General features: G+C 38.3%; 2 protein-coding genes across 2 annotated transcripts in view; one reads left to right on the plus strand and one right to left on the minus strand.

Annotated features, from left to right (window-relative positions):
* The window catches only part of IMMP2L (inner mitochondrial membrane peptidase subunit 2), a 1,177,970-nt gene that overhangs the window by 375,819 nt on the left and 776,454 nt on the right, over window positions 1-25,697 (plus strand). The window lies entirely within an intron of this gene.
* LRRN3 (leucine rich repeat neuronal 3) overlaps window positions 18,743-25,697 on the minus strand; it is an 86,202-nt gene continuing 79,247 nt past the window's right edge. Inside the window, exon 2 of the mRNA XM_040343817.1 lies at window positions 18,743-21,683. Coding sequence (XP_040199751.1) covers window positions 19,243-21,366 — 2,124 coding nt within the window. The 5' untranslated portion in view covers window positions 21,367-21,683 and the 3' untranslated portion in view covers window positions 18,743-19,242. The remainder of the gene's footprint in view (window positions 21,684-25,697) is intronic.

Consider the following 25,697-nt stretch of genomic DNA (forward strand, 5'->3'; position numbering starts at 1 on the left):
TCTGACTCGGTTTGCAAGTGTTGACTCGCAAGACAAGCAGAATTCAAGCTAAATAGGCCTGCAGTACCTCATTTGGCCTGAGGTATGGGGGTGCAGAAGCCGAACATTGGCCTGCAGAACCTCATTTGCCCTGAGGTACGGGGGTGCAGAAGCCAAGCCGAAGTGTCTTCTGGCCTTTTCGGCCGTTTTCGGCACTCTCTGGCACCTCCACTCTCTGGCACCCCGCCGCATTCGGTATTGCATCCCATTTATTATTTTCGTTTTCATTGACTTCAATGGGAAAACTCGCTTTGATATGCGAGCACTTTGGATTACGAGCATACTCCTGGATCGCATTATGCTCGTAATCCGAGGTTCAACTGTATATACAGTATAAATTACTCATTCATGCTGTTCAGTCTACTGTACCCATACGAATGTGGCCTTAAATAGTTTTAGAATTACTTTGGATGGTCAACATTTTTATGCTGCCGTAAGAAAAAAAAAAACAGAAGATGGCAGCATATTACTTTTTTTTTTTAAAACTATTAGTAGCTATAGGAATTTTCTGCAATAATGCCCTAATATTTTAAATTGGTAAACTAGCAAAGCCCATGCATTTTTAATGGCCCCTCCAATGTGCAACACACTAAAAAATTGCACATGGCACAATGTGTTAGGCTTGTGGTGGGCATTTTTTTTAGGTCTTTGTACTGAGAGCAAATACTGCGAGAAGTAATAAATACCAGTAAGAGCCGGTTGCACTGGGGTGACCTGGGATCCGACTTCAAGTTGCCCCAAGACGCGTGGTCGAGAAAGTGAATGGGAGACATCTTAATGTACACTACTGAAGTCGCTCCGACTTCAGAAAAGGTTCCTGTTCTACTTTAATCCGACTTCTAGGCAACTTGTACCCATTGATTTCAATGGAAGTCGCCTCAGAAGTCGGATCACTGTCTTAACTGAAGCAACAATACAGGAAGATAACATACATTTCTCAGGCAAACCCCTCCCTCCCACAGAGCTGATTGTTGTTTGATTGGCCACTGGAAAGCCTCCTGTCCTGGAGGCGACTTGAAGTTTCCTTGTACTGTCCTGGAGGCAACTTGAAGTTGCCTTGTAAGGTGCCTGATGATTCATACTCAAGCCATGTCCAAGTTGCCTCCCAAAGTCGTGCTAGAAGTCGTGTTTCCCCTGTGTGAATGGGCTCTAAGAATAACCCATGCTTGGTCCCCTCTAACAGTATGTACCTATAAGACTGATAAATAAGAAAGAAACTTTGTTTCATTAAACCTTACAAGGTTAAATATTACCAGGAAATTAGAACATGTAGCACTTAACAGTCACAGCTTTGGTAAACTCCTGCAATAATAGATAGGTTAATAAATACGTTTGTTAGCTTGCTATAAAACAATATGGATATTAACTGCTTTTAGCAGTCTGCTCTGGTGGCAGTGTTCTCAAGATCATCACATTTGTTAAATATTCATGTGAATGAAAGTATAAATATCTTAGCCGTACATTTTCGCAGTGAGAAGAAAGCAGTTTTTCATATTGCAGCGCCTTTGGGTAATTTATGAAACATTTTGTATATTCACCTGAATAAATTCAAAATGACACTTTTGCTAATACAGTATACTTGGCTTTAGGGATTGCAGACCATAGGCTAACATAATTCTATGGATCTTTATAACAAAAAATTTGGATAGCTGCAACACCACAAGGACATTCTACAGATGCCTTTTATACAGTAAGTGTAGGGATTTCCAGTTATATTACACATACTTTTTATATTTTTTGTTAGGGCAGCTTATAATATTGTGAAATAGTTATAAAGCTTATTTTTTTTTAATAAAAATAACAAACCTTTCCCTACTTACTGGCTCAGAACAGCCTCAATCCTCTTTTTTTGGATGTCCCTCGCTGGTGCTCCAGGCCCCTCCTCTTCATCCGGTGCCCCCAGGGAAAGCGGCTTTCCCTGGGGGCACCCATGTATGCTCGCTCCTGAGTCACTGTATTTGATTGACCGCAGCGGGAACCAATCACTCCCACTGCTATTGTTCTGTCTTATTAGGAGAGATACAGCAGCAGGAGCACTGGTTCACATCGATGGATCAGATGGGTTTAGGTAAGGAAAGCACAGAAGGTTTTTCAGCTTAATGCATAGAATGCATTAAGCTGAAAAACTCTAATGCCGTTGTACGTGTTGTACGTGTTGTACGTCACCGGGCTTTGCTCAAGCATTTTTTTTCACGATCGTGTGTATGCAAGGCAGGCTTGACAAGAATCACGTCGAGAAAAACCAAGAAGAACCACTTTAATACACTGCTTGGCATTTACAGCAGTGCTGCTTGGTCTTAATGGGCTACAGCCTTTGCACAGCACAAGGTGCTGTATGCTTTACCAGCTTCTTTAAAATAGTTTTTGGGTAACACCATGCTATTCTGCCTAACAGAGTTTTGGCAAATATCTTATGAAATAGTAAAAAAAAAAGTATCGCCAATGCTAGTAATCTCAGGACAATTTCAAGCCCAGATGTCCTTGTGCAAGCAACATATCCTGAAAATATTCCTTCATGAAAGTCCCAGTTTGAATTATGCTCCCCTTAAAGGGTGTATCAGTGAATCGGGGCAAAGATAAAAAAAAAAAAAAAAAACATGCAGTACTTCTCTACAAGACAAGCTTATTTACTCATGTTTTATCTCATTAAAGACCCTGCAAATACAGACAAATAAAATGTTGATCTGGAAATAATGCACTCAAGTTCTCCTGTAGGCTGCAACAGCACACAGCATGTTTATGGACTGATGTGAGCCCTGCCATCTTTTTTTTTTTTTGCTAAACTACTCTACTAAGAACTGGGAGGGCTATTTAGACTAATGAAAACTCAGGAAGTATGCACATGTTAAATGAGGCCAAATGACAGAATTTATTAAGGCTTACCTGTAGGTGCTTGTAGGTGCTTGCAATATCTCCTTAACCTACATGGTTAAGGAGATATTTGCAGAAAAGCGGGCACCAATTTCTACGGCGCAGGCGCACTGAGCGCTGTGGCTCTTGAATGGGAACCTGGCGGAAATGTGCGCATTTGCGGGGATCGTGCTGTTCCGCGAGTGACATCATCGCTGCTCCTGCCAGTCACAGAGCGGGAGCGTCGATACCCGGAAGACACTCCAGGTATCATGGCGGTGGTCGAGGACGTGTCTGGGGACCGCTGCAGGGGCTTCAATCTAAGGTAAGTAATTGATAATGAGCTAGTATGCTAGTCATACTAGCTCATTATGCCTTTGCCTTGCAGGTTTTCAACCACTTTAAAGTGTAAGTAAACCCCCTATCATTTTCAGCCAAGGAAGCTGCCATCTTGGCCTCTGTTTAATCTACAACTGCCATGATGCTGCACATGTGATCAGTTTAGAAACCAGCCATTGGATGGTTTGACAGTTTGGTTGAGAGCACAACCAATGGGAGTGTTACATTTCCGTCACGTGCTGGAAGTAAACAGGTTTTTTAAACTGGTAAATGGATAGGTTTACTTCCGCTTTAGGTTAATACTGGAGAAAACACCTAGAGGTGTATGGTATAGGAGAGTGCAGGTAACAACTATATTTGGAACTACAGTACTGAGGAAAAGTTGCCAGAATCTTTTAAGTCTTTAATCAAATAATGTACTTTTTAAAAACCTTGTGGTTCCAAGCTCCCATCTTCTAGGTATAAACACACATATAAAGTTACCAGCCTCAGTGTTAAATGGGTAGTCTTTAGTTAGAAAAACCTGTTTTCTATATGAGAAAAGTTGGCAACAATTTTACTAGTTAAGCCTCGTACACACGATCGGATTTCCATCGGACAAATCCGTGGAATTTTGTGCGAAGGGTGTTGCCTGTGAACTTGGTTTGCATACGGACGGCAGAAATTTTTTAGCCAACATACACAAAACAACATGGTTTTTCAGCTCTTAAGCGCCAATCTTTGGTCAACTTCTGCCAATGTTGTGCTATGGTTAGCATTGGTTCAGGGCATGCATGTTGTGTACACACGATCGGATAATCCAACAAGACACATTTGTTGTTGGACAGTTTTAAAGCATGCTATAAAACATTTGTTGTCGGAAAATCCGACAATTGTCCAATGGATTATACAAACGGTCGGATTTTCTGACAAAACCCTGCCATCACACATTTGTTGTCGGAAAATCCGATCGTGTGTACGAGGCTTTACATTGACTATATCAGAAGTGTTCACGACAAATGTTACACCATATAGTGTTCTGCTCACATTTATTTGCAAATGATAGTCAGGCTTTTTTTGTTGTATCTTGAATTCATTCACCTGCAGTGAATGTTTGGTGGATGTCTATGCTTTATAAACCTACTCCAAATGTTTTAAAAATGACACTGGTCAAACTATGGAAGACTTTTGTTATGTGTATATAACCGTGGCCAAACATTTTGAGAATGACACAAATAATAATTTTCACTCAGTCTGCTGCCTCAGTGTTTTTAGATATTTTTGTCAGAAGTTACTATGGTATACTGAATCATAATTACAAGCACTTCATAAGTAATATGTAATTCATTCTGGCATGCTGTCAATAAACTTTTGGGCCACATCCTGACTGATGACAGCCCATCCTTGCATAATCAATGCTTGGAGTTTGTCAGAATTTGTTTTGTTTTTTTGTTGTTCACCTGCCTCTTGAGAATTGACCACAAGTTCTCAAAGGGATTATGTCTGTGGAGTTTCCTGGCCATGGACCCATAATGTTGATGTTTTGTTCCCCAAGTCACTTAGTTATCACTTTTGCCTTATGGCAAGGTGCTCCCTCATGCTGGAAAAGACATTGTTCCTCACCAAACTGTGTGTGTTCTTAGGCAAAATTGCAAGTGAGCCCACTTCCTTGGCTGAGAAGAAACCCCACACATGAATGGTCTCAGGATGCTTTACTGTTGGCATTAAACAGGACTGATGGTAGCGCTGACCTTTTCTTCACCTGATAAGGCTTTTTTCCCGATGCCCCAAACAATCGGAAAGGGGGTTCATCAGAGAAAATGACTTTACCCCACTGCTGAGCAGTTTAACTCCTGTACTTTTTGCAGAATATCAGTCTGTCCCTGGTGTTTTTCCTGGGGAGAAGTGGCTTCTTTGCTAACCTTCTTGACACCAGGCCATCCTCCAAAAGTCTTCACCTCACTGTGCGTGCAGATGCAGTCACACCTGCCTGCTGCCATTCCTGAGCAAGCTCTGCATTGTTGGTGCCCCAATCCCGCAGCTGAATGCACTGTATGAAACTGTCCTGGTACTTGCTGGACTTTCTTGGGCAACCTAAGGCCTTCTTCAAAAATGCAGGGGAAATGATTTTTATGGGATTATGTAAATTTCCATGGCACAGAGGAACTTTGTAATTAATTGCAATTCATATGATCACTCTTCATAACTTTACGAAGTATATGCAAGTGGCCATCATAAATACTGAGGCAGTAGACTTTGTGAGAATTTATATTTGTGTAATTCTCAAAACTTTTAGCCATGGCTATATATACAGTTGTGCTCATAAGTTTACATATCCTGGCACAATTTATGATTTATTGCCCATGTTTCAGAGAATATGAATGATAACACAAAAACATTGCTTTCACTCATGGTTCGTGTTTGGCTGAAGCCATTTATCATCAATCAACTGTGTTTACTCTTTTTAAGTCATAATTGCAACAGAAACTACCCAAATGACCTTGATCAGAAGTTTACATACTCTGGTGATTTTGGCCTGATAACATGCACACAAGTTGACACAACAGGGTTTTCATGGCTATTAAAGGTAACCATCCTCCCCTGTGATCTGTTTGCTTGTAATTAGTCTGTATGTATAAAAGGTCAATGAGTTTCTGGACGGCTGACAGACCCTTGCATTTTTCATCCAGTGCTGTACTGACGTTTCTGTATTCTGAGTCAAGGAGGAAGCAAAAAAATTGTCATAGGATCTGCAGAAAAAGGTAGTTGAATTGTAAAAACAGGAAAGGGATACACAAAGATATCCAAGGAATTGAGAATGCCAATCAACAGTGTTCAAACTCTAATCAAGATGTGAAAATTGAGCGGTTCTGTTGAAACCAAACCATGGTCAGGTAGACCAACTAAAATGTCAGCCACAACTGCCAGGAAAATTGTTCAGAATGCAAAGAAAACCCCACAAATAACTTCAGGTGAAATACAGGACTCTCTAAAAACATGTGGTGTAGCTGTTTCAAGATGTACAATAAGGAGGCACTTGAAGAAAATGGATTGCATGGTCGAGTCGCCAGAAGAAAGCCATTACTATGCAAATGTCACAAAGTATCCTACTTACAATACGCCAAACAGCACATAGACAAGCCTCAAACCTTCTGGCACAAAGTAATTTGGAGTGATGAGACCAAAATGTAGCTTTTTGGCCACAACCATAAATGCTACATTTGGAGAGGAGACAACAAGGCTTATAATGAAAGGTACACCATTCCTACTGTGAAACACGGAGATGGATCGCTGATGATTTGGGATGTGTGAGCTACAAAGGCACAGGAAAATTGGTCAAAATTGATGGCAAGATGAATGCAGTATGTTATCAAAGAGGAACATTTGCATTCATCAGTCAGGAAGCTGCACATGGGACGTACTTGGACATTCCAACAAGACAATGATCCAAAACCCAAGGCCAAGTTGACCTGTCATTGGCTACAGCAGAATAAAGTGAAGGTTCTGGAGTGGCCATCTCAGTCTTCTGAACTCAATATCCGTCCTGGGGAGATCTCAAACATACAGTTCATGCAAGACAGCCCAAGAATTTACAGCAACTGGAGGCTTTTTACCAAGAGGAATGGGCAGCTTTACCATCTAAGAAGATAAAGAGCCTCATCCACAAAATACCTCAAGCAGTCATTGATGTTGAAGGGGCAATACACAGTATTAAGAACTGGGGTATGTAAACTTTTGATCAGGGTCATTTGGGTAGTTTCTGTTGTCATTATGATTTAAAAAGAGTAAACACAGTTGATTAATAATAAATGGCTTCAGCCAAACACTAACCACGAGTGAAAGAAAGGTTTTTGTGCTATTCATATTCTCTGAAAAATGGCCAAGAAATCATAAATTCTTCCAGGGTATGTAAACTTATGAGCACAATTGTATATACAGTTGTGCTCACAAGTTTACATACCCTGGCAGAATTTATGATTTATTGGCCCTGTTTCAGAGAATATGAATGATCAATCTACAAAATGCATAGAGCTATTATATGCCCGTTTTCATGTATTACATGTTTTCACTGGATATATATTTTTTAGTATATGTATTATGCAATACCAATTGTTTGCAATCATGTGGCCAAATGCTCTCATTGTATGTACATTGATCTTTATGAGTTGTATTGGATATTATATGTTGTGTTTTTTACGATTACTATTATATATTACTATACTGATCTCCAATTTTTTTTTACTTATTACCTATGTGCTTCACTTAAAGTCCCAACTCCTTGCCCTCTGTTTCATAATATCCAAGCAACTAATATCTTCAGAAGCGTCTGCAGTATTACTTTGGGTCATATAAATATGCAACTACAGTATGGGGAGATGTCAAATATTTAGAAACATTTCATTTTTGTTTCTGTTTTTCCACATCTTTGGACTAATCACTATAGAAAAACATTTAAATTATATATTTTTTTCTGGTCTCTGTATGAATGCAAAAAAGTTCACGTTGTATGCCTTAATGACCAGTACTTAATAGGAGAACCATATTATTTCCATTGAAATGGTAACATGTGAAAGAATACCGCTGATTGACCAAGGTTAAGTATTGATTGACTAGGTTGTTTTTTCTGGGATGCCTGTAGCAACGCCCTAGGGGCATAAACACAGCACATAAAAATGCAAACTCAGCCAAAACTAGGATCAATATTAAAGCTCTAAAGCCACTTTAGTGTGCAAAACAGGGCCGTAAATCACCATTCATATAGAATGTGTTTTCAGTATTTTTTATGTATACGTAGCTTTTAGATTTAGTTTGCATTCATCTAGTAGAATGTAATGGAACATTTTAACATTACTAGGGTCACATATGTGCACAGAAATGTCAAATAAAGTAAAAATGTTGTCACAATATACTAGTGTTAGCATCATCTTTCACAAATATTCTCTCATGAGAAGACCTGTAAATTTTGAGATTATGATTTATATTGTGTTACTCTGATTACGAATATTTTGATTTTATCATTTTCATTGTACAATGCTTTTTATGTTTTAGATCATATCAGCAATCATATTTTAAATGTCTTTGAACCTAAAAAGACAGACATACAATATACATGAGCACATTTTGCTGACCTATACAGTACCTGCATTGTAATAGACCATATTTCACATCCTTTGTTTATGACAAATAGCCTAGAATGAAAAGCGCTGTCCATGGTGCTGAAATATCTGATGATTGATGAGCGTGTCTAGCTGATAAATTCTAATGCCAATGTATGTGCCATAGTGATTCATCAACTATGTAAAACTGGTGTTCTCAGAAATGTTGCATTTGTGGAAATTTAAATGGGAAATGTTTCATTTTTAAAAGCTGAAATATATGTTACTAAACTGAAAACTACACTGAATTACAGTAAGAAAATTTCCTTTACATTTGAAGTAAGAGATATGTGTGTTCATATATATTATTATATGAACATTATTGTAGCAATAAAACACCAATATTTGATTTGGCAAAGCATTTTTTTTTTAAATACATATTTCATAGAGAAGCATGCCTTTGTCCATATTTCTTTCTATTCTAATTATGTACATATTTAGAATAGAATATTATGTACATATTATCAAATATCACATTTTGTACTTGCCAATTTGCTTTTTGTAGAAGGTGGCATTATGTCAACACTGTCCTTTAGGCACCATTCACATTTGAGCAATGCAGGAGAGTTGCATTTTTTTTGTAGCAACACCATTCATTTGAATAGACTGTCCTTTGCTACACAAACATAACAGTGTAGCTCCTGTACCCTATTTTAGACCTGACTTTGGTATATTTTTGAATTGTTAATTTTTTTGTCTTTTTTGGGGATTTGTCACATGACAAAACTCCCATTTCTTTACCACATTTGGGGTCCTGTTGGCAATGAATGGAACCCAAACATATGTTGCACGTTTTGGTGCTTTTTCATCACGTTCCGGAATCACTCACAATATTGCATGACTATGCCTGCAATTCTGCTACCCTGTACAGGGCCTTAGTTTTGTAAACCTGGAGTTGTTTTAACCACTTGAAGATTTACCCCCCTTAACCTCTTTAGCGGTATTCCTGAGTCTGGCTCAGGGTGAATTTTTTATACCAAAAGCGGTATCCCTGAGCCAGACTCGGGATTGCATTGCAGGATACAGGGGGAAGTTACTTACCTTGTCCCTTGATCATGCGATGTGTCCCCGATGTGTGTGCGCGGGCTCTCCGCTGTGTCTCCTTGCTCAAGCTCTGTTCCTCCATGCAGCCGAGCTCCGTTCCCTGCGACGTTACGACGCACAGGGATGGAGTTTGGCGCTAAATTCAAACAGTGAAAAACACAATACACATACAGTATACTGTAATCTTGTAGATTACAGTACTGTATGACATAAATACACAACCCCTTTGTCCCTAGTGGTCTGCCCAGTGTCCTGCATGCAGTTTTATATAATAAAAACTGTTCTTTCTGCCTGGAAACTGGAGATTGTCCATAGCAACAAAAAAGTGTCCCTTTACATCAAAAGTGCTTTTAGACCAGCTAGAAAACAGCGATAATAAATTAGAATCACTTTCAGAATTGAGCGATAGCGATTTGTGGGGAAATTCGTCATCAAACAATAAAAGTAATGACAGCGACATTTCTGCAACTGAACAAATTTCAGTGTTTTTGATTTGATTACATTATTGAATAATTTTTATTATAATTACATTATTATTTGTTATAATTATTTATAGTTATTTATTATATTATAATGTATGATTTTGTTTTTCAAACTTTATCATACCCGAGATGTCTACTAGACTCTTGTTTGGACAGATTTAAGTGAGTTATTCCTAAGGCCCCATACACACGGGAGAATTTATCCGCGAATACGGTCCAGCGGACCGTTTCCACGGATAAATCCTCTCAAAGATATCCGCTGATTTCGATGGGATGGAGTGTACACACTATCCCATTGAAATCCGCGCGGAAATCCTCTGGCGATGACGTGTCGCGCCGTCGCCGCGATTATGACGCGGCGACGGGCGCGACGCTGTCATATAAGGAATTCCACGCATGCGTCAAATCATTACGACGCGTGCGGGGAATCCCTTTGGACGGATGGATCCGGTAAGTCTGTACAGACGAGCGGATCCATCCGTTGGAATGGATTCCAGCAGATGGATTCGTTGTGCAGCACAACAAATATTCGATCTGCTGGAATCCATCCCAGAGGAGATTTCTCCGCGGAAAGAGATCCGCTGGCGTGTACACACCATAGAATCTATCCGCAGAAACCCATTTGCTGGGATTTATCTGCGGATGGATTCTATCGTGTGTATGGGGCCTAAGAATTGCAGGCCTACAGTATAAAACACCAAATTTCCATGCAAAAAATTGTACCGCTTTTGGTCCAAAATTCCAGACATAATCATACCGCCAGGGAGGTTAATGAGCAGGCCATTTTTTGCGATATGGCACGGTGTTACTTTGTTGACAATTGCCCAGTCATGCAACGCTGTGCCCAAATAGAATGTACACATAGAGCTTTCTTTTGGTGGTATTTGATCACTACTGCATTTTTTTTGCGCTATAAAGGAACAAAAAAAGACAATTTAAAAAAATAAAACAATATTTTCCACTTTCTGCTATAAAAACCATCCAATAAAAAAACGTAAAAAATCTAATCTCTACATAAATTTAGACCAATATGTATTCTGCTACATATTTTTGGTAAAAAAAATCTCAATAGGATGAAGATGGAAGTGAATGTGTTTTTTGGTTTACACAAACGTTTAGTGTCTACAAACTGTTGGATTTTTAATGTATTTTATTTATTTATTAATAGTAATAGTGGCGATCAGTGACTTATAGCGAGACTTCGATATTGCTGACACTGACACTTTTTGGGGACCAGTGACACTAATACAGTGAAAAAAATATGCACTGTCACTATACTAATGACACTGGCTGGGAAGGAGTTTACATCAGGTGTGATCAAGGGGTTAACTTTGTGCCCCCATGTGCCCACATCGCGTGGTGCTTTTACTAGAGGAAAAGATGCACCTTTGCCAGTGCAGATAAAAATCCTTGCATCTGCCCTAAATGTGTTCACAACAGAATGACTGCACATTACACATTCAGGTCTGTTTGTAATAAATGTACATAGTCCAACAAATCCGCATGCACATTCATTCTGTGTGAATAAGCCAAAAAAAGGATGTTCCACTGAAAGGATGGTTACATTCATTTGCTAACTACCCCAGTGTTCTCTAGAATTTTTCAAATGTTTCACTTGATACAAAGACGTACATATTTCCTATGTTTCTCAACTCCATCTTGTGGCCATAATGCAATAATTTACTACTGCCCATAATATAAGAATTTTTATTCAAAAGAAAAAATAGCCTAAAAAATGCATTTATTTTTTGCAAAATTCTGGTGCTTAGTACTGTTTCTTTCATAATCTGCATATATTTCTAATGTGGCCAGATAGGTACAGTGAATTTATAAAAGTATTCACCCCCATTGGCTTTTTACCTATTTTGTTACATTACAGCCCTTAGTTCAATGTTTTTTTTAATCTGAATTATATGTGATGGATCAGGACACAATAGTCTAAGTTGGTGAAGTAAAATTAGAAAAATATATACATAAAACAATTTTTCAGAAATAAAAAAATTATAATTGCCATGTGTGTATGTACTCACCCCCTTTGTTATGAAGCCCATAAAAAGCTCTGGTGCAACCAATTACCTTCAAAGGTCCCATGATTAGTGAAATAATGTCCACCTGTGTGCAATCTACCGTATTTATCGGCGTATAACGCGCACTTTTCCCCCCTGAAAATAGGGGGAAAATCTCGGGTGCGCGCTATACGCCGATAGCATACCTCGGAGGGGAAGGAGGGGGACGAGCGCCCACGGAAATCACCGAGCCGTCATCTCCTCTCGGCTGTCACGTCACACACGCACAGTCCCGCCTCCGCCACCAGCATTGGACCAGTGTTCTGTCTGTTACAGGAAATGGTCCAATGCCGATGGTGGAGGCGGGACTGTGCATGTATGACGTGACAGCCGGGAGAGAGGAGATGACGGCTCTGTGATTTTTCCGGCTGGCGCTCGTCCCCCTCTGAGGTATGCGAGAGCCGTGTGTGTGTGTGAGAGCCGCTTGTACAAAAGTGCCTGATCGGCTTTGGCTTTCATCTGTATTTATATTATTTTTTTCACTAGTGCATGTTCAGCTTACTGATCTCGCTAATGTATCCGTGTCAGATAATATTCAGCTTCAGTGCAATCCAGAGAACAGACTCATCCATGCTCAGAATGTTTTTCTAAGCTGCAAGAATACTCAAACACTAAAAAGAAACCGCAAATTCACCTAACCTGACAATACATACGTTTTTTAGTGAATGTATCCTCTATTGCAATTCTTCTTCAACCACACTAAGCAGCACAATCTCCATCATGTAGTAAAATGTTTACTCTTTAATTTAATTAATCAGGCTGCAGATGGACATTCATGGGCACTGACCCTTAGATTGCTTCTTCAAAGTTGTTATTTAAAAAAATTGTTTTTTTCTAGAAAATTCCCTCTTCAAATTGGGGTGCGCGTTATACGCCGGTGCGCGTTATACGCCGATAAATACGGTAAGTGTCACATTATCTGTCATTACATATACACACCTTTTTGAAAGGCCCCAGAGGCTGCAACACTTAAGCAAGAGGCACCACTAACCAAACACTGCCATGAAGACCAAGGAACTCTCCAAACAAGTAAGGGACAATATTGTTGAGAAGTACAAGTCAGGGTAAGGTTATAGAAAAAATTCAAATCGTTGAGGATAGGAGCACCATCAAATCTATCATAACCAAATGGAAATAACATGGCACAACGGCAAACCTGCCAAGAGACGGACACACACCAAAACTCACGGACCGGCCAAGGAGGACATTAATCAGAGAGGCAGCACAGAGACCTAAGGTAACCCTGGAGGAGCTGCAGAGTTCCACAGCAGAGACTGGATTATCTGTACATAGGACAACAATAAACTGTATGCTCCATAGCGTTGGGCTTTATGGCGAGTGGCAAGAAGAAAGCCATTACTTTCAGCAAAAAACAAAATGGCATGTTTTGAGTTTGCATAAAGGCATGTGGGAGACTCCCAAAATGTATGGACAATGGTGCTCTAGTCTGATGAGACTAAAATTTAACTTTTTGCCCATCAAAGAAAACGCTATGTCTGATGCAAACCCAATACATCACATCACCCGCAGAACACCATCTCCAGTGAAACATGGTGGTGGCAGCATCATGTTGTGGGGATGTTTTTAGCAGTCAGGACTGGGAAACTGGTCAGAGTTGAGGAATCGATGGATGATGCTAAATACAGGGATATTCTTGAGCAAAACCTGTACCACTCTGTGTGTGATTTGAGGCTAGGGCGGAGGTTCACCTTCCAGCAGGACAATGACACAAACACACTGCTAAAGCAACACTTGAGTGGTTTAAGGGGAACATATAAATGTGTTGGAATGGCCTAGTCAAAGCTCAGACCTCAATCCAATAGAAAATCTCTGGAAAGACAAGCGCAAACCATCCAACTTGAAGAAGCTGGAGCAGTTTTGCCAGGAGGAATGGGAAAAAATTCCAGTGGTAAGATGTGTCAAGCTCATAGAGACTTATTCGAAGTGACTTGGAGCTGTAATAGCTGCAAAAGGTGGCTCTACAAAGTATTGCCTTTAGGGGGGGATGAATAATTATGCACATTGACTTTTTCTGTTATTTTGTCCTATTTGTTGCTTGCTTCACAATAAAACAAAAAAAACATCATACAAGTTGTGGGCATGTTCTGTAAATTAAATGATGCAAATCCTCAAACAATCCAAAATAATTCCAGGTTGTGAGGCAACAAAACACGAAAAATGCCAAGGGGGTGAATTCTTTTGCAAGGCACTGTATGTGCAAAAATGTTACTGCATGTCGAGTACCTAGAGAGGTTTATAGTAGCAAGGGTCATGTAGAAGAAAAATGATTCACTTCTAATGCTGACATTAAAATGATTTCAGTTCACCTCATAAAAAGACAGTGCCTTAGGTACAAATAACCTTTACATTGAATAATTAGTGGTGAGTTTTGCTCATCTTAAAATCTAGTTATCTGTGCTGAGGTGTGTGTGCTCTGCTTGGTTGAGAAATGCGGTTGTACTCTAAAAGGGTGACTGTATCCACCCATGCCAACCACACCACCCACATAAAGACCCAAATAACCAATACACCCTACATAAACAATGTGATCCTCTATGAATTACCATCATAGGTCAGGAGAAAGTGTTTACCAGCAACTGATATGTGTTCAGAAAGCATGTTGAGCAACACAAACAGTACTGATTGTAAATGTGCAAAAGTTTTACAAATGTAAGGTGTGTTTTTTTTTTTTTTTACAAACTTGTAATTATTTCACAAACCTTTTAAATATGATGAGTCCTAACAGTATGCCTCTGTAAGATTACATTTAAAACCAGATTTTCTTTCTCAAACCAAGTAAAAGGCTTAAAACACCTTATTAAGAGCAGCGCAAAGAATTCTTTCTAGGTCACAGACTATTCTAGCTTAGTTAAGTAGAAAAAAGGTATAACTGTTATGAATGGGCAATAATGGTAAGAAGGCATTAGCGTTCATGACGGAGCCTGGTTCCTTGTGAAGATAAATGGATGTTGTTAATTCTTACTGTTAACTCAATATCTAATTTTAAAAATGTTCTCCATAGGGGTAAAATGTAGCATGTAGAAATATTCTGCTATTATCATCAGTCTACATTGCTGCTTTTAATTAGCAGTTCAGCCTCTGTGAAAATTGAACATTTATTTATACAGTACAGCAGGCATAAACATTAAAAAAAAAACGTATGCTAGCAGTTTTGAGCATGGACTTTTAGGAGTTTTTGTTTTAATTATATTGGGATAATAAATTAGGGGAGCATAAATATAATCTGAATTCACCTCACTAAATTCTAAAATATAACCTACAAAATGTATACCTCTTTGATGTTAATTATAAACGTTGATGTCAAGACTACTGAATAGTGTTCAGTTGAGGAACACAAACAATATCATCTTTTAATGCAATGATGGATTATGAATTTAGACTGTATTAAGAGCACATTTCAATTTCAGCTTGAGCTGTTTATATGTGGTTAAATATAATAAATGTTGGTATGAATAGTCTAATTATTTAAAGTGGACCAATGTAGCTATGTTGCTATATGGAAAGGGTTAGAACCCCTTGATTTTACTGTTTGATTGGCCTTGAAAGTGATGGGAAAATCAAACATTTTACAGTTGTTGCCAGAACAAGAAGTTAGGGTAAATCTTTCATTGCAGATCTCTGTTACAATGACACCGCTCGAAAATTTTAATTCCTCTCACTATCATTTCCTTTTTGTACAATGAGATTTAAATTAGATTTAGAGAAGTTATGCTGGACCTGCTTGCTTGCCAAGAAATAGCTCCTTGTTGGCTAGCTACACGACGTTAAACGGTATGCAACCATATCCTTTCAAACACATGGACAGAAAAAATGATGGAAAATATTAACTTTTTATAAATTTTCCTTAATTGGGTGCTGTCTTTAAAAAAAATAAAAAATCTTTCATCGGACATGTCCGCTCGGAGATTTCGGTCTGATGGCTGTACACACCATCAAACCGAAATCCCCGCGGACAGAGAACGCGGTGATGTAGACGACACCAACATTCTCTATCGCGCGAGTTCAATGCTTCCACACATGCGTCGAATCAATTCAAAGCATGCGCAGGATTTCGGTCCGCTGGTTAGACGTACTAACTAGCGGACATGTCCGACGGACAACTCTCCAGCGGACAAGTTTCTTAGCATGCTAAGAAACTTTTGTCCGCTGGAAATCTGTTCGCCAGCCTGTACAAACGACCGGATCTGTCCTCTGAAACTGGTCCGCGGACCAGTTTCAGCAGGCATGTCCGGTCCTGTGTATGAGGCCTTAGTGATCATTGGCTATGTTGATAAACAGATCACTATGTCCAATTAGCATTTTATTTTATTTTTTTTTCATACAAATTCTGCTTGAGCAGTCTGCATGGGGGACTGATTTCAACTAAATTCGAAAACATTCCACTCATCCGTACTGAGTAGAGTTAAACCCTGTAGTATTTTCTCATATTTCCTGGCAATCTATGCATAAGTTCTATGATCTGCACATCTGCCACATCCATGACAAAAGCGCTCCCCATTTGTTTTCCTTTTCTACCTATTCCTATTGCTCTGGTATACAAGATGTTATTGTATAACCATATAAATAAAAAGTGTCAATAAAAAGTATGACACTTTTTATTTAGGTTTTTGCTGTTTCATAATGTAAAGAAGGACAGATTTAACTTAAATCATACCTGTATTGTATCTATTACAGAAAACTCCCTGTTTACCAGGAACTATAGTGCATACTGAAATTGTAGGTTTAAAGGTTAAGTTCAATTTTTTTTTTATAATAAATGCAAATTTTTTGCAAGTAAAAAAAAATTGCATTTACAATTTTTTTTTCTTAGGAACCTGTAAAGCGCTGCACCGACAATCAACAGATCGCGGGTGCAATGTTGGGCTCCTGCAGACTGTTAGTGTAGGGGTCTGTGTGTATCTTCAATACAGGCAGTCAGGTACATCAGTCCAAGAAGATTCCAAGAACTATGAGGATGCTCAGCGGTGCCCTCGAACTGCAAGCTGTCAGCTGCAAAATAAGTTGGTACTTGTAGTCTATTCATTCACAGAACTCTGTGAATGAATGACAAGGCTGTGTGAACGGAGTCCTGCACAGCTGTTTTTTTTTTTTCAAATTGTGAAAGGGGGTGCAGGGAGAAGATTCCTAGCATGCTGTCATAGGGAGAGTGATGGATCGGGTGGAGAGCTGCAGGAATGGGAATATGTTCCAACCTAAAAACAGATGGAATGTGTAACATGTTCCCAAAGCGGAACACAACCTCTAACTTTAAAAAAATAACGCATTTGAAATGTAAATGTACTGGTTTGTGAAAATGAAAGGGGAATTTACTAGGGCTGATTTACTAAAGGAGTTGAGATTTTTTACTTTTTCAATTTTCCAATCATGATTCATCTGCACGTGATTGGTTTTTCAAAGTGAACAGGAACTTTCTTTTTGCATGATTGGGTAATTGTAATAAATAGTAGTAAATATACACAAAACTCTGAGTGAAGATTCTCAGCTCCTTTAGCCCTGATAGCCTCTATAATCTAAAATTCCAATATACATAGTTAAAAAAATCTGTTTATGTCTTTGTTATACAGGCGTATATACCTACTGTAAGTTTAAAGGCTAGGTACACCTTTAAATAAATAAATAGTACACTTTTTTTGCAGGAATTTTTTTTTGCATTTTTTATTTTTTAATGGGAGCCTTCAAAGCATTGTACCTGTGCTCGTTGGAATGTGGGTACAATGTCAGGCTCCTGCAATCTCTTCCTCCAGCTCCCTGCCGTTACTAAGTAAGGAAATGTCAGTGAACTTTGAGGGTTGTGATCACTGCACGCATGTTCCATTGATAACCACGTTGGCAGACAGTACATTAACAGATCTCTGTATCAATGTCTGTCTGAATGAAGTGGCCATGCAGACGAAGCCCCAAACAACTGTCCTGATTTCAAAAGTCACAGTGACTGTAGGGGAGAAGAACCACCAAATGCTGTCAGGGAGGGTGGGGTTGGGGTGGTGAGGTATTTGCACCATGTCACCCCCTAAATGCAGGTGTAACATGGTGTAAAAGATGTTGTTAGGCTTTAACTTACTTCTAAATAGATTCCTCCATTCACACAAATAAGGTAGATGGAGGATCCCCATCCTGCCAGGACATTGTATTCTGACAGTAGGAAGGACTGTAGTCACTGATCGACAGACATTTTCCAGCATAACGGGACAGCCTTACACTGATCAAACTTTGGCTAATTCACCAGGGACTGGCTGAATTTTGATCAGTGTGCTTTGATTGGCATTTGGTAATTTATCCAATATGATTCCATCTTAAGTAACTGTTAGCTAAAGGCAATGAGTGGACCTAAATGATACCCAGTATATAAACCTAATATGACCATATAAATTTGAAACCACAAACCAGTAACGTGAATGTCGTAATGGTAACTTTCTGGTTAAAATTACAATAAATCAATGTTAATTAATTAAGAACACACTCATGTTTTATATAAATACAGTCACATTACACAGAAATCCTTTGTATAAAATGTTACCACTAAGCCCAAAGTCTGATAGTGAATTTTCAATAAAATCCTCTAGTTTTATTGAAAGTACTAAGCACTAGCTTAGTGGTCTTTCTCAATGCTTTGTGCATACTTTGTACAAGATTATAGCTTTGTGGTATTTTATAAATCCATGGATAATGTGTACAGTGCACAAATGCTTATGGCTTTTCGGCATGATTTTCTTGGTTTGTCTCCATTGTATTTTTAGCACATGTCCTTATCACATAACAAAAAATCCTTGGTACAAGTAAGTTTTATTAATCAAAAAATGTTTTTTTTTCCATAAAAAAGATTTACATATTTACTGTCTCTATCTACTACACTACAGAAATGCCATTTTCATTACACCACGTGCCAATTCTATTTTATTTTGTCACTTGTCAAAACTCTTGGCTAAAATGTGTAATACATCACAGAAGGAGGTATTGCTCAGTTCGACTACAGTAAAATGTAGAAAACAAATACATAAAACATAAGCTATATTTTTATTTTGTATTTAACAAAAAGGTCATAGTTCTCGGCTTTATTTATAGATATATATTGTCGTCTCAATGAAGCTTTTGCTTGTTTGGCTTAAAATAAATAGTAAGCCATTTACCAGGGATACTTTTTAGGCAGCAGTGACATAGTTATTTTTTTTTTCACTTCTAGAAAACAGTATTTTATCTTGTTCAATAGCACAGCTAAAACTTGTGCTTGTTTGTATTCCATAGGTTAAGCTCCCAAATCAGTGGTTTTTATGGGATAAGACTTGGTACTTGTATAACTGTAGATTTGACCTCAAGAGATGTGCTTTCCTTGCCGACATTCCAAAGACTCAACAAAGGAGGATATAGGTCATTATAAGCAAATGTTGGTGTCTGTAGAAGATTCCTGGAATATTTTTGATCAGAGTTACCTCTCAAATATAAAGATATATAGTTGAAAAAGTATGAAACGCTAATGATTCCAAAAATTCCTCCCAAAATGATAATCATTGCAGAAGAATTAAAGGTTTTATTATGTTTAGACATGGTGTCTGGTCCTTTAGTGGTGATATTTATACACTGCTTTTCAATTTGTTCATAGATAGTGGGTACGTCAATGCAAATGGTGTACTCTGTGAGTGGACTGAGACGTGTTAAATTGTATTGTTTTATATCTGATGGCAACCGAACGTTCTGAGCAATTTTGGTGGATTGTGCATTCATGAAAGCAGTCCACTGTACACTGGATTTAAAAATCCTTGATGCTGATTTCCAAGACACCATGATAGAACTGGTCTGAACTTCCTTAATATCAATATTGATAGATTCAGTGACCTCTTCTGGCAAGGTACCATCCACTCTGATGATAATTGCTTTTAAATCTGCACCAACTAGGTTTTTAGCTACACATGTATATAGTCCAGCTTCTAGGATGCTTATATTATTAATTTCCAAGGTACCTTCAGAATTAACATAAAATTGCCCAGAAACGATGTTTGGTTGGAGTTTGGAGCCTGAGGGTGTAATCCAGTAAATTTCTGGCTCGGGTTCTGCTGTTGCTCTGCAGTGTAGTGAAATTGAACTACCAGTCTTCATATCCAAATCTGATGGAAAGCTTTGAGGAGCAATTAATGGTAAACATATTTCCATCATTTCCCTAAAATGTATATACCTGACATTTTGGCCATGGAATTCAGGAGGGTCTACACATAATAAGGAATCCGTTTCCATAAATCGTATATTGGTTTTATTCATATTTATCCAGCGATTTACGCAGTCGCATCTTATAGGGTTGCTGTGTATGCTTATTTCCTTAAGGTTAGGCAATGCTTCTATAGTACTCTGATAAAGAGCGCTAAGGGAATTGCTGTTAAGCATAAGGGTTTCCAGCTTAGGAAGTCTATAGAATGCATTGGGGTGAATGTATGCTAATTTAGGATTATTGGTTGCTTCTATTTTTCTGAGTTCAGGCAAGTTCTCAATGGCAAGACTGTCTATTGAAAGTAGATCAGGCATGTTATTAATGCCTAGCTCCTTCAAGTGTAACATATTGCTAAAATCTCCTCTTTGTATCCTCATAATGGGATTTTTATTCAGATCCAAAAATTTAAGGTTCAGAACCTTCTGAAGAGCAATTGAGGGGACATTAACAAATCGGTTGTCATAAAAAGAAATGCTTTCCAAATTTTCCAGACCTGTGAAAACATTATCAGGAATTTCTGTGAGATTTATTCCTGCTAAGACCAGGCTGCGCAGATTGATAAGGGGCTTAAAGTTCATATCTTCCATTTTGACTATTGGATTTTCACCAATCATGAGGATTTCTAGACGTGGCATAGCTTCAAACCATTGTCTCTTAACCAACTGCAATCTATTTGAATTAAGGTGTAGTCTGAGTAAGTTGCCCACCCCAACAAATGCATTTGGTGAAATTGTGGATATTAGATTATGGTTAATGTAGAGCTCTTGTAAATTTTTCAGCCCAGAAAAACAATCCTCGGTCAGATCTACTAATTTATTTTCTTCAAGGTACACAGAAAGTATCTTATGGGCATGTGTAAAATTGATATTGACCATGGAGGACAGATTGTTCTGAGATAAATCCAGCCCTGTAAGATTTACTGGAAAATAATCTGCATCCTTAATTTCTTCAATGTTGTTTGCTTGTAAAAGTAAAATCTGTGTATTTGCAGGTAACCTCTCTGGGATGCTGTTAAGATTTAATGCATTACAATCCACTGTAAGAGCTTCAATGTAAATGGATTTTGGTGTGAACCATGGTCGAACTTCACACGTGCACAGTTGTGGACAATCTATTTTTTTAGTAGTAGAGTGCGCAGCTGCAGCAAAAATTAGTCCAAGTAGTAGGTTTAGTCTAAGTTTTATTTCTCTCATTTTCTTTTCTTCAGTTCCTAATAATGGTCTTGTTGTGCTGAATCAGCAGGTTATCGTCGTCAGTTATATATTGATAGCAAAATGGTCACTTTGCGAGAACTTTGCTTATATTTAACTGGACAAATGTGTAGTATTCCTTTTCAGGGAAAAAAGTGTCATTTTTTAGAAGATCCCCACATACTGTCACTCTGGTCTTGATGTACATTAAAATGCCACTGTGTTCATATAGATTCCGGAGGTGGCCATTGATGAAGCAGCTTGCTTAGAAGCATTAAATTCCTTTATCTGAATAGTGGTAGATTTTGTAGCCTAGAGATCTGAAAATAAAGACAAAATAACAATTACTTATCGAAACATCAAATATTGCAAATATATACAGGTACATTAGGCTCCACCACTATTATTTCTCTGTCTGTATATAAATACATGCAGGTATATTATAACTGGCCTTGCACTTTCATGTTTCTAACAGCGGCAATTTGTGTGGAGTTGCTGACCTTTTTATAGGCATTTTATTTGGGTTGATGTGTGACTCATAGCATAAACCTCCTGTAGCTGGCTTTTCTCAAACGCAGAAAGAGACAATGCATTCTCTGAGCTAACAATACTTTGTGGGGGAGGAAATTCAGTGTGAACGTTTTGCTGTTTAAATGCCACTGTACTATATTTTCTAATCACTAAATAAAATTAGATGCAGAGCTTTCACAAATGCAACACGATTCTGTGGTATATCTGTCCCAAAATCTAAAATTCCAGGAAGTTTCGAAAAATCAACACCATAAGTAAAGAAATATACTGAAAATAAAATGTTGGGTTTCAGATGCAATACACTGTTAGGAATCTGAACGCATATAAATAGTGATTTAAATATTTTAATTCATGAAAAGTGTGTTGTTCACGTTGCTTTAGGCAAACACATTCTGAGCTCTTTTTAACCATACACTAAATACTTAGATATAAATAAAAATCAAAAACACAAGTAGCAATCACATAGTTATATTTGGTTATGTGTTATTTCATTTATTAGGCATTATATTATTTACATTTGTGGGGAAAAGATTTTTCCAGTAATATGCCATTATCTCAAGGTCATGATAGTGACTAGCATAATCAATCCTAAATGACTAAATTCCCTGCACCCCATGACCAGGGCAGATCTCCAGAGCTTCCTCTTTGTCTGTATACATTCTGTCATTTCATAATACAATTGTTATAGACTGGAATGGGAGACACTCTTCTCATATGGTCTTAAAGCTGGCTTTGATGAAAGATTAGATGACGTAAATGTATCTATATATTTCTAATATCCTAAAAAGAGTCTTCTGAAGCGCCTGAAAAAAAAAAAATTATGTAAACCTTTTTTTCCCTTTTTAGGTCATTAACCACTTCAATGCTGGGCACTTTTATCCCCTTCCTGCCCAGGCCAAGTTTCGGCTTTTAGCGCTGTCAAACTTTGACAATTATGCGGTCATGTAACACACTACGCATATGAAATTTGTATCATATTTTTCACACAAATAGAGCTTTCTTTTGGAGGCATGTAATCACTACTGAGTTTATTTTTTATTTATTTTTTGCTAAATAACAAAGACCAGACATTTTGAAGATAAAAGTTTTTGCTTTGTTTTTGTTATAAAATTTTGCAAATAAATAAGATTTTTTCATACATGTAAGCTAAAAGTGTAAAATCCCTCCTGAGATGTGTGCAAACCTGGTCACTAACTGCAAGAAATGTCTTACCTCTGTGCTTGCCAACCAGGGTTTTTCCACCAAGTAAAGTCCTGTTTTCCTTGGGGATACAATGCTTATTTTACTCACTGAACTACAACTCAATTTATAACATTTACACTAACTATGTGGTTTCTTTCTGGATTTTTGATTGTCTCTTTTATTTAAAATACACCTATGATAAAAATTATAGACCCCTAATTTCTTTGTCAGTGGGCAAACCTACAAAATCTGCAGGGGATACAATAATTCTTTCCCAATTGTAAGTAGACCACGTGGTCCAAGAAGCAGAAGCTACTAAATTAATTAGAACCTTTGGGCACAATCATTACACCAATTTTCAGTTTGTCTCCATTGAAAGTGTTAATATACTGAGCAGTTAGGTACAGCATTACTAGTTGTACTCCTCTCCCTGTTCCCATCTTTCATTGAAAAATAGCATCTTTATGGTATTATGCCTATTTGCAAAAGAAACACAATTCTACTTGCTGCAATCTATAATGACCTAGTCACGTCCAGCCTCCTGCTCTCAGGAATAGGTTTGTGAATACCCAAGTTTTTGTCTGAGACTGGTACTCTCAATTATGTTGTATCTGTTCAGCAATGCAACAATTATATTCCAAATCACAAAGGAGGGAGTTCTCAGGACTGGGGCTTTCTAGCTCACAATGCACAGTTCCTGGGTGGCCTGAAGTGTTTCTCCTCATGACTCTGACACCAACAGCCTCAATTGTTGTCCCTTGCTTTAGTTAATGGGCCAAGAACACTGGCTAAGGCAGACAACCATCCTTTATGGGCTAGGAAAGAGGTTGCCCCGGATGGGTAAAAGGGGGCAGAACTGACCCATGGTAGACTGACATGAGGAGGTCCAGGAATGTTTTTCTGTGAATGTGTATGCATATACTATATGTGTTGTTTGGATGCAGCAGGATGTGTACATACATTCATAAATGTATGGTAGATATTTACAGTATATGATAATATTTAGGTATATTTAGGTAACTGAATATTTTTTGAAGAGTATGGGGACTGTTTGTGAGTAGGAAAGCTCCTGGAATTGCACCTGATATGTATTTTTATAATGGACAAGGGTTCATAATGTTGCATGCTGTTCTTATATAACAGGATATTCCATTTGAACAATGTTACGCTGAAATAATAATGTGGTGTCCCTAGCCTGTAGGACGTGATTCGAAAGATTAAATGGATATTGCTTGGAGAAAGAACATTTCTAAAATAGCGGAGTGCAGCAGACTTGGATTGCTTGATATACTGTATGTGCATACTGTGTGTGTGTGTGTGTGTGTGTGTATCTATATCATGCACACTGTAGTATATTACCTTTTAATACAAAAATTTGCTTTCCCAACTAATCAGCACAAATTGATACATATGCAAATGGCAGAATCACTGCTTAGATTGTTTTGCACTTTATTTCTAGGCCCATGGGCCTTTCATTACTTAATAATTGTGTCACTTACTATTTACAAAAGTGTTGACACGTGCATTGCTTAGTGCTCCTTATTAAGACAGGAGAGACAAAATCTGCAAAATTCTGATGTTTACTACACACAACAAACTAGGACCACATAGCTCCCTATACACATTAAACATTTGTGCAGGATTTATTAGTCAAGTTCCTAGATCATGTTTTCTATTCCTATATGTTCTGATGTACCATATTGACTTATCCATATTGCTCAATCCCCATTAGTATCTTAGACCAAGAGCGTGTGTGTAAATATATATATCGAGTAGGTCTTCCTTTTGCTGCCCTGACCCGTTGAGGCATGGACACCACTAGATCTATGAAGGTATGCTAGGGTATCTGGTACAATGATGCCAGTAGCATATCCTTTAAGTCCTGTAAGTTGTGAGGTCTCTGTGGATCAGACTTGTTTTTCCAGCACATACCAAAAATGCTTGATTGGATTAAGACAGGGGTAGGCAACCTTAAACTGGTGAAGATCTACCTGAACAACACAGGAGAAGTCAAAGATCACCGGGCACAGTGTCGCCTCCTCACACCTGATTTAAACCTCCAATTGCAGTACCACCATGTCACAAACATGTGCATTGCACCACAATCATGGGTTTAAATCAGGTGGTGAGAAGTCAACATACTGCCTTCTCACCGCCTATCAACACACACTCAGATCGCTTTTCAGAGGAGCAGCACTTGAGTAAGCCCTTAGTTGCATTCAGCAGCAGCACCTTGGGTCTCGTTCAAACACATAAAGTTGGGGGTGGTAAAACAGCAGGATATAATAGAAGTCTATGGTGCAGCAAACCTGCAGGAAAGCTTTAGGTACCATGAACTGCCCCCACGGTGTGGGTAAACCACAACACATAAGTGTGAAAGCAGCCCTTTACTATTATGCCACTGCCATGAAGGGATACTGTTTCCATGAAGGGAAGGCAGCACACTTCCTCCACCAGCTTGCCTTCTTCTCATACTGCATCCTGATGCAATTTTTACCCTCAGGCAAGTGATGCACCCTCACCTGACCATCCACATGATGTAAAAGAAAATGTGATTCATCAGACAAGGCCACCTTCTTCTATTTCTCCGTGGTCCAGTTCTGATGCTCACCTGCTCATTA

The sequence above is a fragment of the Rana temporaria genome, chromosome 3 (assembly GCF_905171775.1).
Source record: "Rana temporaria chromosome 3, aRanTem1.1, whole genome shotgun sequence".
NCBI lineage: Eukaryota > Metazoa > Chordata > Amphibia > Anura > Ranidae > Rana > Rana temporaria.